The sequence below is a fragment of the Schistocerca nitens genome, chromosome 5, assembly GCF_023898315.1.
Source record: "Schistocerca nitens isolate TAMUIC-IGC-003100 chromosome 5, iqSchNite1.1, whole genome shotgun sequence".
Lineage (NCBI taxonomy): Eukaryota > Metazoa > Arthropoda > Insecta > Orthoptera > Acrididae > Schistocerca > Schistocerca nitens.
Genome location: NC_064618.1, coordinates 556,907,581 through 556,921,910, shown reverse-complemented (window position 1 = coordinate 556,921,910; position 14,330 = coordinate 556,907,581). Strand labels below are relative to the sequence as shown.

Sequence of the window (14,330 nt, the reverse complement as noted above, 5' to 3'; positions counted from 1 at the left end):
GGTTACTCTGAAGAGCAGACTTGTCAAAAATGGTGGTATCTGTTAATTGCAGCTGACAAGCACATGTTCTTTTCTAACTGTCCAACTGTCTGATTAGTTTTCAATATCATTTTTTGAAAACCTGTGATCTTTCGTGGGCGATCTGATATCGTACTGGGTGAGTAACAGTAGTGTTCTTGTTGTTGTTGTTGTGGTCTTCAGTCCTGAGACTGGTTTGATGCATCTCTCCATGCTACTCTATCCTGTGCAAGCTGCTTCATCTCCCAGTACTTACTGCAACCTATATCCTTCTGAATCTGCTTAGTGTATTTATCTCTTGGTCTCCCTCTATGATATTCACCCTCCACGTTGCCCCCAAATGCTAAATTTGTGATCCCTTGATGCCTCAGAACATGTCCTACCAACCGATCCCTTCTTCTTGTCAAGTTGTGCCACAAACTTCTCTTCTCCCCAATCCTATTGAATACCTCCTCAATAGTTATGTGATCTACCCATCTAATCTTCAGCATTCTTCTGTAGCACCACATTTCGAAAGCTTCTATTCTCTTCTTGTCTAAACTACTTATCGTCCATGTTTCACTTCCATACATGGCTACACTCCATACAAATACTTTCAGAAACGACTTCCTGACACTTAAATCTATACTCTATGTTAACAAATTTCTCTTCTTCAGAAATTCTTTCCTTGCCATTGCCAGTCTACATTTTATATCCTCTCTACTTCGACCATCATCAGTTATTTTACTCCCTAAATAGCAAAACTCCTTTACTACTTTAAGTGTCTCATTTCCTAATCTAATTCCCTCAGTATCACCCAACTTAATTCGACTACAATCCATTATCCTCGTTTGGTTTTGTTGATGTTGACCTTATACCCTCCTTTCAAGACACTGTCCATTCCGTTCAACTGCTCTTCCAAGTCCTTTGCTGTCTCTGACAGAATTACAATGTCATCGGCGAACCTCAACGTTTTTATTTCTTCTCCATGGATTTTAATACATACTCTGAATTTTTCTTTTGTTTCCTTTACTGCTTGCTCAATATACAGATTGAATAACATCGGGGAGAGGCTACAATCCTGTCTCACTCCCTTCCTAACCACTGCTTCCCTTTCATGCCCCTCAACTCTTATAACTGCCATCTGCTTTCTGTACAAATTGTAAATAGCCTTTTGCTCCCTGTATTTTACCCCTGCCACCAATAGAATTTGAAAGAGAGTATTCCAGTCAACATTGTCAAAAGCTTTCTCTAAGTCTACAAATGCTAGAAACATAGGTTTTCATTTCCTTAATCTCTTCCAGAGGACACTGTGCCAGTATGTTCACACTGTGGATGCCCTGTACATGTTGTACTCTACTAAAGAGGAAGAAGACAAGTTTTTTTTATAACTACTGCCCCATCAGAAGTCAATCATCACAATGTTTCTATTTGAGCCAGCCAATTGCAGATGACTGTAGCAGACCATACCCTGGACAAGGCTTCTCCCCAACACACCAAAGCCACTTCCCCTCACCATACAAAGGTGCCAACAGCTTGCCTAGCCATCAAATTCAGTCTATCATCTGTGGAGCAGAGGCTGCCACAGACAAAAATTCATGCGAAAAGTCACCTAGATGTCCAGAAATCTCACTGACATCATCAACAAAGGCCAACCTGTCCAGACATCAGTCGACTATGGTTTCTTTCTGAAAAGTCAAATTTTTATCATCACCAGCCAAAGAGGATTATGTTCTGTGATACAAAATCGATTGTGCTGAAGGTCCAACCACAAGGAATATAAACTGCAAGAATAACTAGCAATGATAGAACAAAGCCCTTCAAATGTTCTGTTTTAACAGGCTGCAATCAATTTTATTCTCAGGTGGGACTTCTTGCAGGCAACAAAAGCAGTCAAAGACTGTGGAAGACCCAAGCTCCACTCTGACAAAGTTATCCCAACCCCCCCCCCCCCCCCCCCCCCAATCACAAAGATTGCTCTAGATGGTTTTTAGCCATCAAAGACAATGTTAGTGCATTGTTATCAACAAGATGAGTTACAGTCATCAATTTAGATTCTCAGTTAAACTACAAAGCTTTTGAAGATTGTGAAAAGCTGCTCAGGATCACAAAAGAAATCTAACATTAGTGAAAACTGTATTACAGATGGTCAAGAAGAACTTTTGATCACTAACTGTCATGAACAGCCACAACTCATCACTAAAAATGTGGGTACAGATGGGCAAACCAGTCCAGGAAGGGCAGCTTAATGCCATCAATGAAGAATGGTGATCCACCACCACTACAGACAAAAGAAATGGAGGTAGCTGCTACTGACCTGCCAACAGGATCTGAGGAACATAGGTGGCAAGTGTTAATTATTTTGCACAAATTTTCAGATGCTTTCAAATCTGGAGAGAAGAGGAGACAGGTGAAGCCAACCCATGGTAAATCACAATACCAATACTAGGCAACATCCAACAATTAGATAGGGTTCATATAGGGTGTTGCCATCCGAATGAAGGATTATCTGGGAAGAAGTGGAGAAAACTCTGAGGGAAAGCTGACTTTGGCTCAATATTGCCATAGAATGGGCACACAATGGAATTTAAAAAAACAAGGGTCTTTACTTATGCATCTTTATACCGGGACTACATTATAAAGGAGGTAACCAGGATTAGAATAAATGTAACAATTGTAACAGGGATTAGCAGGGACCTACTTAGTAAGGAATGGCAGTGGAAGCAAAGACAGATGCTTGACACTTGTAGGGAGGTGGGAGAAGCAGTTTTGAAAACGACCTAGGCACCTTAGGGTCACCTGTCATCACTTGATCCCATAGTGGGCAAGAGCTGCCAAACTCGTCTCTTAGCGTATGTGCCATTTCAGCCCTCCTCTGGAAGGTCCCAGACGCTGTTACTTTGCCTCTGTAAGTGTAATGCCATACAAACTCCAACAGTCAGTAGTTTTACTCAAAATAATAATGGTGAGACAGCTATCAAAGACTCGAATATTTTGTTCACAATGGAACAACTTTAAAACCAAGAATATTTTACTAGGTTTCATCATTACTGAAATAACCTACACCTAAGCTATCTCCAGTCTTGACTGTAACCAATTTCTAACTGCTCCACATTGAAGACTAAAGTGAAAAAAACCCTTTTCAAATAATGACACTATGATTGCTGGTGTGAATGTTGTTTCAAGACTGACTTTTTTCCTTGAAGGATTGATTTGATAGAGGAACTGACTTGTACTGTTATTTGTCTTCCTAGATCCCTTCATAACAGGGTATAAAATCACTCCTTTAAATATGTAAAGGAAATAGAGAATAGTACTTAGATATTTACATTATCTCAATCCAATGCTATTTAAAATATCACAATTCTCAACTTCTGTATGAACAATATAATGAAATTTTTCTTCCTTTAACCTGAAGACCACCACAACAAGTTATACAAATTTTAAAACCATCACCTAGTTTTCTCGAGACCCACAGATAATTGTAAATAATGGTTCATCCCAGAGAGACAGCTATGCTCCTTTGCTGTGATGGTTAGCCATAAGAAAAATATTTCGGTGATTGAAATAGCTTTTCTGCTAAGAGGTATCTTAGTTGTGGAAGACTTTTAGGACTACACAAAGATCTACTAAATGACTTACATCCATAATTTATTGTGAGAAGTTTGCTACTTCTAACATGCAATCATTTCAGCTTACATTGTTTTCAAGAGTCAAAGTTATGAACAGTCACGTCCCTACCTTCTATCTTCTCAACTAAGGTCAACATTTTTGCTTTCTTCTTTCGCGACCTGGTTTGTAAATGAACCAGAAGCTTAAGATATGGAAAAATATTAAGGACTTGTATGATAAATTTTAAAATATTTTACCACATCAGCAGGGAGAGACTCAAGGTCTTCAAAAGGTGTCTCCACAGTATTACTGTCAGCATCCAATATAATAACTTCACCAAGATCACTTCTTTTGACACGCTGTAAAAAAGAAAAAATCCAATCTAATGACAATAGTAATCAATTTACACCCACAAAGGACAATACAGCTTCAAATAACCTTCTCAGGGCATCTGATATTGACATCAGAAACACAACTGCTTAACCATTTCAGGATGGGTTTAGTTATAAATGTTCAAAGTTTAATTGTGAAAACTGATCTGTTTATGATAGATTACATGATAAAATCTACCTGAGTCATGGAAATCCACAAAAAATTAAAATTTATACAGCACTTGATCTATCATTAAACATAGCAGCCAGTCAACATTTAAATGAAAAGCTGCACTGTTGTCACCATATAAAAATCCAGACAGTGAACACAAATTTTACTGTAGCATACAACACACACACAGTGAGTTTCCTGTTGGAGCTGGAAACCAATTGTCAATGGTGTTTTCCCAATGCAGAGATGTGTCAGAACGTTTGTTACATCTTTGAGGCTGAATAAAGATAACCTAACGCCATGTTGTTCACTTAACAGCTTTTATCCCCACTGTTCCTCTAATCCAGCTACATGGTATCTCACACAGCATTCTAGTTCATTAATGAAGGAACTGCTTGCTGTGAACGGAACATAAAATGACATTCTTCTTCCCACAAGCATGATACACTTTGTCACTAGTGATTTCATTGCCCTGGATTCTGACGTGTTACCACCCACCTGATTCTCCTGGATTTCAAAATTATTATTCTGAGATCTTAACAGGAAGGGCAAAACAATTAAGCTCTGATGACCACCTACAACTGATTGCAGAAAATCACTACTTACCCCACCACAGAGCAGCTGTATCTGTAGTTAGCATGACGACTTTGGAAATGTGTATCAAAGGTACAGTGTTTCACGGCTGTTATGTGGACTACCAGATGCTAGTAACTGTCTCTATGTTAAAATAAACCAGGGTCTCAATATTGTGTATAGTTAGCTTTGTGGAGTATACATCTGGATTTTGAAAGATTCCTTTTGGGTACTGCTCAGTCTGACAGACGTGCCAACCCCATCAAAAGATTCTAAACCAAATTCATTGGGATAAGAAACTAATGTTCAGAAAGAAAAATTTAGTTTTTTGTTGCCAAAACTAACTACTATCTTACAGCAACAACTGAAGCTCAAAGCAATGTTCTAACTGAAAACTGCCCGTCTCAGTACATCAGTACGTGTATTACAACAACATGCAACATTCTGCAGTAGTGTATCAAATAACCCCGATGTCTATTTTGCAACGGGACACTTCCAAATGGGTCCCTTTTCTTTTCAGTTTCTACTGGGGTTAAATACACCAAAGACTGAAAGTAACTTCACAGGACAAAATCCAACATGGTCCCATCACTTCTGATTTTGTATTGTCTTTCGAGATAGCTCTTTCTGGTTGTGAAATGCTGGAGTTGCTGTGCCAGTGACGCTCGCATAATGTTCTACTAACACCTACAATGCCCAAACAAAGCCTACAGCCTGTGCATATAGGCTCCCTCGAGTCAGTATAGCTCATTTTGGAGACACGGACTGTATGCTGTAAATTGTACTAAGTACTTCTCAAATGTTAGTGCTTAACTAAATTAAATTCAGAAATTCCTGATATGGCCTTTTATGATTTGTCTTACTTTTACCTTCACAACCAAAAATGCTGCATGTGCATCTACAGTTGCCTGCCATTGAATGTGTGTGCTCAAACCCACCTTTCCATGGCTGATCGTGACAGCTGTCAAAGTGCAGACTTACTTCCTCCCGCTGAGCATCAATTTCAGTGGCATCCTTTAGGAGTTGCTCTGCTTTACAAGTGACTCCTGTAGTCATGATCAGCATCCATTTCTCACTGAACAGGATTCATGGGGAGTGACGAGGAACTATAGAGAATGACAATTCATCCCCTCAAACAGAAAAGATGTCTCATAACACATTCTGAGCATTATAGCCCATCAGGAGAAGGAATAGTTACATGAGCTGATCACAAAGTGCCTTCACAGTCATACTCTCCATGAATTCATTTGGTGGAACATACAGAGAATGTTGTTCCAATGTTGCCCCCATGTGGAGCAGGCATTCCTCGGGGCCCATCAGCTCACCCCAGGCAGGCGCAGGTGGGGTAGCCTACCTACCAGGTGTCCCTATAGCACACGTTTTGCGTATGCAAAAGGCACTTTGTCATCCCCTTCTGCGTACCCTGGGCCACGGCAGAATGACAGTGTTTACTACATCCCAGCTCTTCCCCCATCCCTGCCCAACTGTGTCCATGGGTGTCCAGCTACCTGCCAGTGGGCCATCCCCATCTAGAGAGATTTTGTAATCACAACTGCTTGCAAATCAGTGTTGAAAACAACAGCTGAAGCATGAAATTTGTCACTTAGGGATACACCAAGGTCAGCCGCCAGGTACAACCCTCCGCCGCTGCCTTCCCAGATGTCGGGCATCACTTTGCTCACATTCATGTGTACATTATCAGTCCTCTATTTTCCTCTCACAACTGCCGCTACAACCTCACATTTCTACAATCTAAATTTATTCTGCATGCATAAATAATTTCACTTGCCATGTGGTATTAAACATGGATGGCAGGTCTGAAAACAGTCAATAGAAATTGAGATAACTTCACTCATTTGTTGAAACACTGTTCAGAGAGCAAAGTCTTGCACTTCTCTCAATGAGAATTTTAACAAAGTTTAACACATAGAAGCCACAATGCAGAGATACACAGGGACTGTCTACAGTCACAGATTCGATTCTTAATCTTGCAGTCAACAGGGATACATTTCAATCATTGGCATGGTGGGGTTGTTTGTGGTAGGAGACCAGACAGCGAGGTCATCGGTCTCATTGGATTAGGGAAAGACGGGAAGGAAGTCGGCCGTGCCCTTTCATGGGAACCATCCTGGCATTTGCCTAGAGCGATTTAGGGGAATCATGGAAAACCTAAATCAGGATGGCCGGACGCGGGATTGAACCGTCGTCCTCCTGAATGCGAGTCAATCATTGGCGTGAATGGCACAGGGAACATCCTACTCAGAACAGCTACTGCCCACAGCTGCCTCTAGTAACAACACCTATTCTGATCATTGTCTTCCAACTTGTAGTGATCTAATAATTGGCTACTAGAAAGTCATCTTTCTCTAATGGAAGCCCAATAAAAAATATCACCCTATCTTCCAAAATATAATGAACAGACATTTTTTTTAATATTAGAGGTGAATGAAAGTTTTTCCAAGCAAGTGTATTGAGCACAGACGGCATGTGTGAGTGCTTATTCTCACACACCAAACTGTTCGATGGTATAGATCGTTTACAGAGCATGTCATTATCTTTGTGAGAGAGGTGAGGATGACCATACTTGTTACCCCACACATTCTTAACAGAACATTTAGAAATTGCTGGTCTTAAGGGAAAAACAAAATAGGAAAGTAGCTTGCATGTTCAGCAGGCTTCATACCTCTGTGAGGTGTGTGTGGAGGGGGGGAGGCTGGACACAAGAGAGAAAGAAGCATAAAAAAAAGAAAAAAACAGAATGCTATATAATGCAGGCCTGTGCTGCGATGAGTCCAGATGAAATTCAGTGTGGACTAATGTCTGTCTGCAATCACCTTAAACCATGTGTAAATACTCAAGGTCAACATTTTGAGCCCATGATATGACAGTCATAATAATCACACAAACCATAACCAAGTCGCACATTTCCTTACATCTGTTGCCGTGGACAGACATTTGTGGGACCTCATCTCCTGATGGCAGGAGTGTGGCTTGTGGTTTCATTAAATTGTTACTATTTGATTAAGTTCCGCACATTTTACGTCACTGAAATCCTCATCAGAAGAAGCTATATACTTCCGTTAACAAAGTCTGTGTCATAATTTGGCAGCTATAAATGTACTATAATGTTTGCATCCATCACAAAATTTGCTACATTTCCTCCTATAACTTAATGAAAACTGCACCTTGATACATTTATTTGTTCTGGGTACATTTTGGATGGTCTAACTTACCTCTCTCATTCTTTGTACTTTTACTACTGTGACCTTTCTGTGAGTATCCAATATTTTCTACTGTGTTGATCAGAAAATGTATTTTTACTAATACATCTTCTGGACTCTGAATGTGACAAAATAACCAATCAATTCTTATAAGATGGTAAGTTTATAGTTTTGTAGATCATCATACCTGCAACACTGGCTCAGGTACACCAATCAAGTAAGGCATTGGAGCAAATAAATAGTCCATTAGTGCCATTGGAAGAACTGGGATAAATATGTGTTGCCAATTCATTGGGTAGATCACAGCATTTGCAGACTGCACACAGGCACTCAGTCTTGATAATTTTTTTGAAGTGAAAATGATACGACGCTCATATAGCATAGAGGCAAATATAACCATCATATTGTGCCCATCGACAGCACTGTAGTATTCTGTCAAATTTCTCTGAAACAAAAATGTACTTTCATAAGAATATTTCACATGAAGGAATGATTAGTTGTGAAATCATCACATTAAAGAGCTTTAATGTCCATACAAATATCTATTTCATCATTATTTATTGAGCAAACAGACACCGGAGATAGAATGAAATTTTCACTCTACAGCGGAGTGTGTGCTCATATGAAACTTCCTGGCAGATTAAAACTGTGTGCCAGACCGAGACTCGAACTCGGGACCTTTGCCTTTCGCGGGCAAGTGCTCTACCGACTGAGCTACCCAAGCACGACTCACGCCCCGTCCTCACAGCTTTAATTCCGCCAGTACCTCGTCTCCTACCTTCCAAACTTCACAGAAGCTCTCCTGCGAAACTTGCAGAACTAGCACTCCTGGAAGAAAGGATATTGCGGAGACACAGCTTAGCCACAGCCTAGGGGATGTTTCTAGAATGAAATTTTCACTCTACAGCGGAGTGTGCACTGATATGAAACTTCCTGGCAGATTAAAACTGTGTGCCGGACCGAGACTCGAACTCGGGACCTTTGCCTTTCGCGGGGAAGTGCTCTACCGACTGAGCTACCCAAGCACGACTCACGCCCCGTCCTCACAGCTTTAATTCCGCCAGTACCTCGTCTACTACCTTCCAAACTTCACAGAAGCTCTCCTGCAGAGAGAAGGGCTGGCTTTGCTAACATGTTGCCGACTAGAGCCAAATAGATACTTAAAGACTTCTAGCATTTTGTCTTCCAAATGTTTACAATCATTACAGAATTTATATTTGTTTATACATCAACAATAGAATTTAAGTTAGGACACAATTACTGATTTCACCCTATAATGAAAGTTACTAACTAGGAATAAACAAAATACATTAGAAAATCAAATACATACATAAAACTAAGCACAAAATTAGATATGGTGTTAAATCCTTTAGAACTGAGGGCCAACCTTTCTCCTTTATGAAAATACAGATTACATTCGTGTATGTTAATGGTAAATTGTAAAAAATGAAAGAACGAATTTAAGGAGGCAGATGGCAAAACAAGAGGGGAATTAAAAATATCCCAGCTTGCTTCGTGACAAGACAATTTCGGAAAATCACAGAATACCTAAATCAGGGTGGCAGGACACGGGTTTGAACAATCGTCCTTCCGAATGCTAGTCCAGTGTTCTAACCGCTACGCCACCTCGCTCAGTCAAGTATTCTTTGTATTTACATTTGTTACTACTTGGTGTGCAATAAAGCTATTGTACTGACTAATTATCACGTCCACAATATATATGAGAATTATTTCTTACAGTTAAATTACCCATTGTGGTGACTCTGAAGTGATTCCTTGAAGAGAAACGCTATATCACTGTTGTCAGAGATTGAAGTTAAAGTGAAACAAACTGCTACTCGGCAATGAGTGGCCATCGACATAAATCGTCAAGACCCACAACCCGCTTTGGTCATGTCAAACTTTCGCTGTTCTGGTCTAATCACCCACTAACATGGTTCATGCACATGTAGTGCACACTAATGATAAGTATGTAATCACGGTTTCACATTCAGAAGATGTAATGATAGAAGAAACAGAAGACATACCACAATATAGCTACAAATCACTAAAGGATGCACTTGGATGACACTATACATTGTCACCAGAGCTTGGTTGCAAAAAGTTTTTAATGACAAGCAGCTAGGTAACAGATCTCCCATCTCAAACATTGTTAGCTTTACAAGTGCTTTATCTGGCCCCAATCTGCTATGTGAGCAATCACTATGCATGCTGTGACTTCATAAATTACCAGTTGGTATTTGCACAGTCATGACAACACATCGAGTTTTGTTGTAGCAGGCATTGGCAGAGAAGACTGACACAATAACAAATTCCCAGTCTGGAGTGCCAATAGGCACAAAAATTGTGATACGACTGACAATGGTCATGGAAAATTGCAGAAGCAGCAAGCACAATCAATACCATCAAAACGTGTACAACAGGCACATATGTGCCAGTGCAGGAGCAAAGAGTGGAATAGTTTGAAGATCAGATTGTGCACATGAACTTGAAGTTATCGGCACAGCAGCACAAATTACAATGCTGCGATGTGCATAATCCTGAGCTGCGGACCAGATGTCAAAAATACGATTGTCGTAGATTTAATGCAACCACTAACCAATGGTCCTGGTACTACAGGTGTTTTGGAGATGCAGCTCACCACCCCTGCTGATACCCAAATGCCATGTACAGATGTCACAGGACACCACAACAATCACCATCAACAACGTGTGCATCGAAACTGAAGACTGAAAGGCAGAATGCAAAACTAACATCATTGGTGTTGCAACAGTCACAGAGGTTACTTGCGTATGATCGCATCCCTGGTAAAAATATCCTTGTAGATTCTGGATCTGCAGTGTGTATTTGCCCCAAACAACTGAGTGTTATACCTGCCACACTGACAGAGCATATACTCATCACAGTGAACAGTTCATGCAATTAAACTCGTGATGAACACTTGCTTTGGGTCTTGAAAATGAGTTTACCCAGGACTATATTATGCCAGTGTCGCTGACCCTATACTCAGTCTGAATTTTTTGTCTCATTTTCATCTGTCAATGGATTTAGTCAACCGTTCCTTAATTACAGTGATCTGTTTGCCCATACAACAGTGTGGAAACCACCCAGGCAAATGATGCTGACCACAGGTCTGAACACTTTTTTTAGCTGCATACTTCAAAAGCATTTCCAGTCTTCAACCTTCGGGCTGCCACCAACAGGAAGTGTTGCCACTTGACAGTGCACCGTAGCTGCACATCACTTGGCCACCCATCACTGCCCATCCAAGGAGGCTTATATCTCAAAAGCTACTGGTAGTTCAAGATGTGTTTGGAGAGCTGTTGAAAACAAGTATTGTGATCAGATCAGATACCCCTTCTGCATTCCCATTACACACTGTGCACAAAAAAGATAATGATTATGCGAGAATTACCAGACACTCAATGCTTGCACAATTTCTGATCATTACCGTGTGTCACAAGTGACTGACTTAAAAAGGCCATTGCTCATGCTCAGGTGTTAGTTTTTTCTGGATGCTGTCCGAGAGTGAAACGATAGAGAATTATTGTGAAGGTGGTTCAATGAACCCTTTGCCAGTCACTTAAGTGTGATTTGCAGAGTATTCATGTAGATGTACAGTTGAGGAGCATGCAGCTCACCTGCGGCAACTTTTTCAGTGCCTGCAGGAGTAAGGCATAGTTATTAATACCGCAAAGAGTGTTTTTGGCACATAAGAGGATAAGTAGTCTCCTCTGCCGGTTTGTCACCGCTTCCTAAATGTGTGGAAGCAGTGCAAGATATGACTTTGTTGACAACCTACAGAGGTTGCACAGATTTTTGATAATGTTAAATCACTACCAGCAACATCTTCCAAGGTTGGCAAGTCAGCAGGAACAACTAAGTGTGTTGCTCTAAGGCAAGCATATGACTGGTAATCCAAAGATATCTTGGACTTTGGTGCCATGCAGTCAAGTAATGTTTGGCACCAGCAGCATGGCTGGCTCACCCACCCATTAGTGGCCTATTGACTATAATGATGGACGCAAGTCAAAATGCAATCAGCACAGCACTGCAACAGAGAACGGATGGTTGATGGCAACCATTCGCCTTTTACTTGAGACCTTACGCCACAGTGGAAGAAATGGAGTGCTATCAGTCATGGGTTGCTGGCAATTTACGTGGCCATCAAATATTTTTGATTGTCAGTGGAAGGAAGACGTTTTACAGTATTTACTGACAAAAAACCATAAACTTGTTTCTTCCAGTGTACAACAGATCATGGCTCATTGTGGTACTGTATACAAGCAGAATATATAGCCCAATTTATAACAACATGCATCACATATCAGGTAGAAACACCATTGTTCGAGACTGCCTGTCACGAAACTGCACCAGCTTACAGATAGTGCCGCAGGATGATTGGTTTTTGGTTTTGTTTTGCTTTAGGGCGCAGAAAACAACTGGGGTCACACACCCCCAAGTCAAAACTATAGAACACGAAGACAGAGAGGAGTTAAAAAACAACTATACCTCAGTCCCAATTGGCATACTAGAAGACAGCTAAACACAGGTGTGTGGGAAAAGGGCTAAAAAAGACACCACACAGAAACAGAGATCAAAAACTAAAAATTAAATGGTCTTCATCATATTGCTTTGGAGTATAAAAAGTAAAATTTGGTCGACAGCCTGCATGTCATCTGTTAACATGGTAGATAAATCAGATGGCAAACCCAAGCAGGAACATAAACGGTTAAAAAATGGGCGTTCTGTCAGGAAGTGGCGGACAGTTAAAACTTGGGCTCAATGTGCACAAAGTGGTGGCAGGGGGCCAAGAGGTGGTCGTCCGAGGCACTGGGAGAGGCTTAATAAGCCACAGCTTATTCCCGTGAAAGGAGGACCACTGGCGATACCAAAGGGACACTACCTCATGACAGACGGCAAAACAGAGATCACTGGAGGGAATATAGATACTTGCGGGCTGAGGTACGAGGACTGCAGGCTTGGCGTCAGCATCAGAAGCCTCATTTCCTGACAGACGGACTGACCAGGAACCCACAGAAACCTCACACTGGCTCCACCAAGAGTGAGCAAGTGACAGTTTTCCTGGACCCGCTGCACTAAGGGATGGGCGGTGTACTGCGCACATAGACTTTGAAGGGCACTGAGTGAGTCTGAGCAGAGGACACAATTGAAAAGGCTGTGTCGCTGGATGTACTCCGTGGCCTGATACAAGGTGAACAGCTCGGCTGTAAACACTGAGGAGTGCTGGAAACCGTTACTGAAAGACACAGGTGCCAATGACGAAGGCACACCCGGCCCCAAGGTCAGTCCAAGAGCCATTAGTGTATACAAAGGTACTATCGTGAAGTTCCATGCAAAGGTCGTGAAACTGTAGGCGATGTAGACGATAGACCAAGGCTGGAGTAGTGTCCTTAGGAAGCGAATGAAGGCCAAGGTTAACATGGGCCACTTCACAAAGCCTAGGTGGTGAAGGGTTCACACCCACCGCGAAAGTCGCAGGTAGTGTCTAGGTAAGCCTCCGTAGCAAGTTGGTTGGTTGAGGTTTAAGGGACCAAACAGCAAGGTCATCAGTCCCTTGTTTCAAATATACTCCATTCTGCTAACGGGACATCTCAGAAAAGTCAGAACAATAAAACGGAAAAAGGGAAAAACGTAAAAGGGCAGTCACGTTGTCATTGGTAAAAAACAAATGAGGGAAGTCGGCAAGAGAACGAACCCAACACTATGCTGAAGCAGCATAGGCAAGACTACCTGTGACTTAAAAGGTACAACTGCTATAATGCAGAAAGTACGTATGGGAATAGAAAGACTAACCAAGCCTTAAAAAAAAGGGTAAAAACACAGTAAAAGGGGAAGAAAAGAGGATTCCGGTCAGGGAGGTGAATCGGAAATCTCTGAACACTGCCTACAGTGGGAGACACCCAAACACTCACCGCCCTGCCCCAACACCAGAGAGAGAATAAAAACCTTAAAACTGAGAATAAAAACCACTCTCCCGGAGGAAACCGAGAACCAGAGAGACCATCCGGGAATCATCAGCCAACATCAAAGGTAAAGTGTGGGGGAGTCTGTACTTAGCACGCAGAGCCAAAAGAAGGGGGCATTCAACCAAAATGTGGGCCACTGACTGGAAGGCTCCACAACCAAATAGCGGGGGTGGCTCGTCACGCAAAAGAAAACCATGGGTCAGCCTGGTATGGCCAATGCGGAGACGACACAGTGTGGTCGAGTCCTTTCGGGAGAGGCGAAAGGAAGAACACCATGGGCCTGGTGTCACCTTAATTGCACGAAGTTTATTAGACAGTGGAGTAGCCTCCCAAGAATTGGCCCATGACTGTGCGAAGTGGGATTTGATGTGAAGCCGTAAATCCGCTGCAGGAG

General features: G+C 41.6%; 1 protein-coding gene across 4 annotated transcripts in view; it reads right to left on the bottom strand.

The window, feature by feature from the left end:
* Positions 1–14,330, bottom strand: part of LOC126259806 (DENN domain-containing protein 1A-like) — a 289,351-nt gene that overhangs the window by 193,696 nt on the left and 81,325 nt on the right. For all 4 annotated transcript variants that reach the window (XM_049956834.1, XM_049956836.1, XM_049956835.1 and 1 more), the window contains 2 exons: positions 8,134–8,391; positions 3,867–3,968 (listed from right to left, as the gene is read on the bottom strand). In XM_049956834.1, the coding sequence (XP_049812791.1) occupies positions 3,867–3,968; positions 8,134–8,391 (360 nt within the window). The remainder of the gene's footprint in view (positions 1–3,866; positions 3,969–8,133; positions 8,392–14,330) is intronic.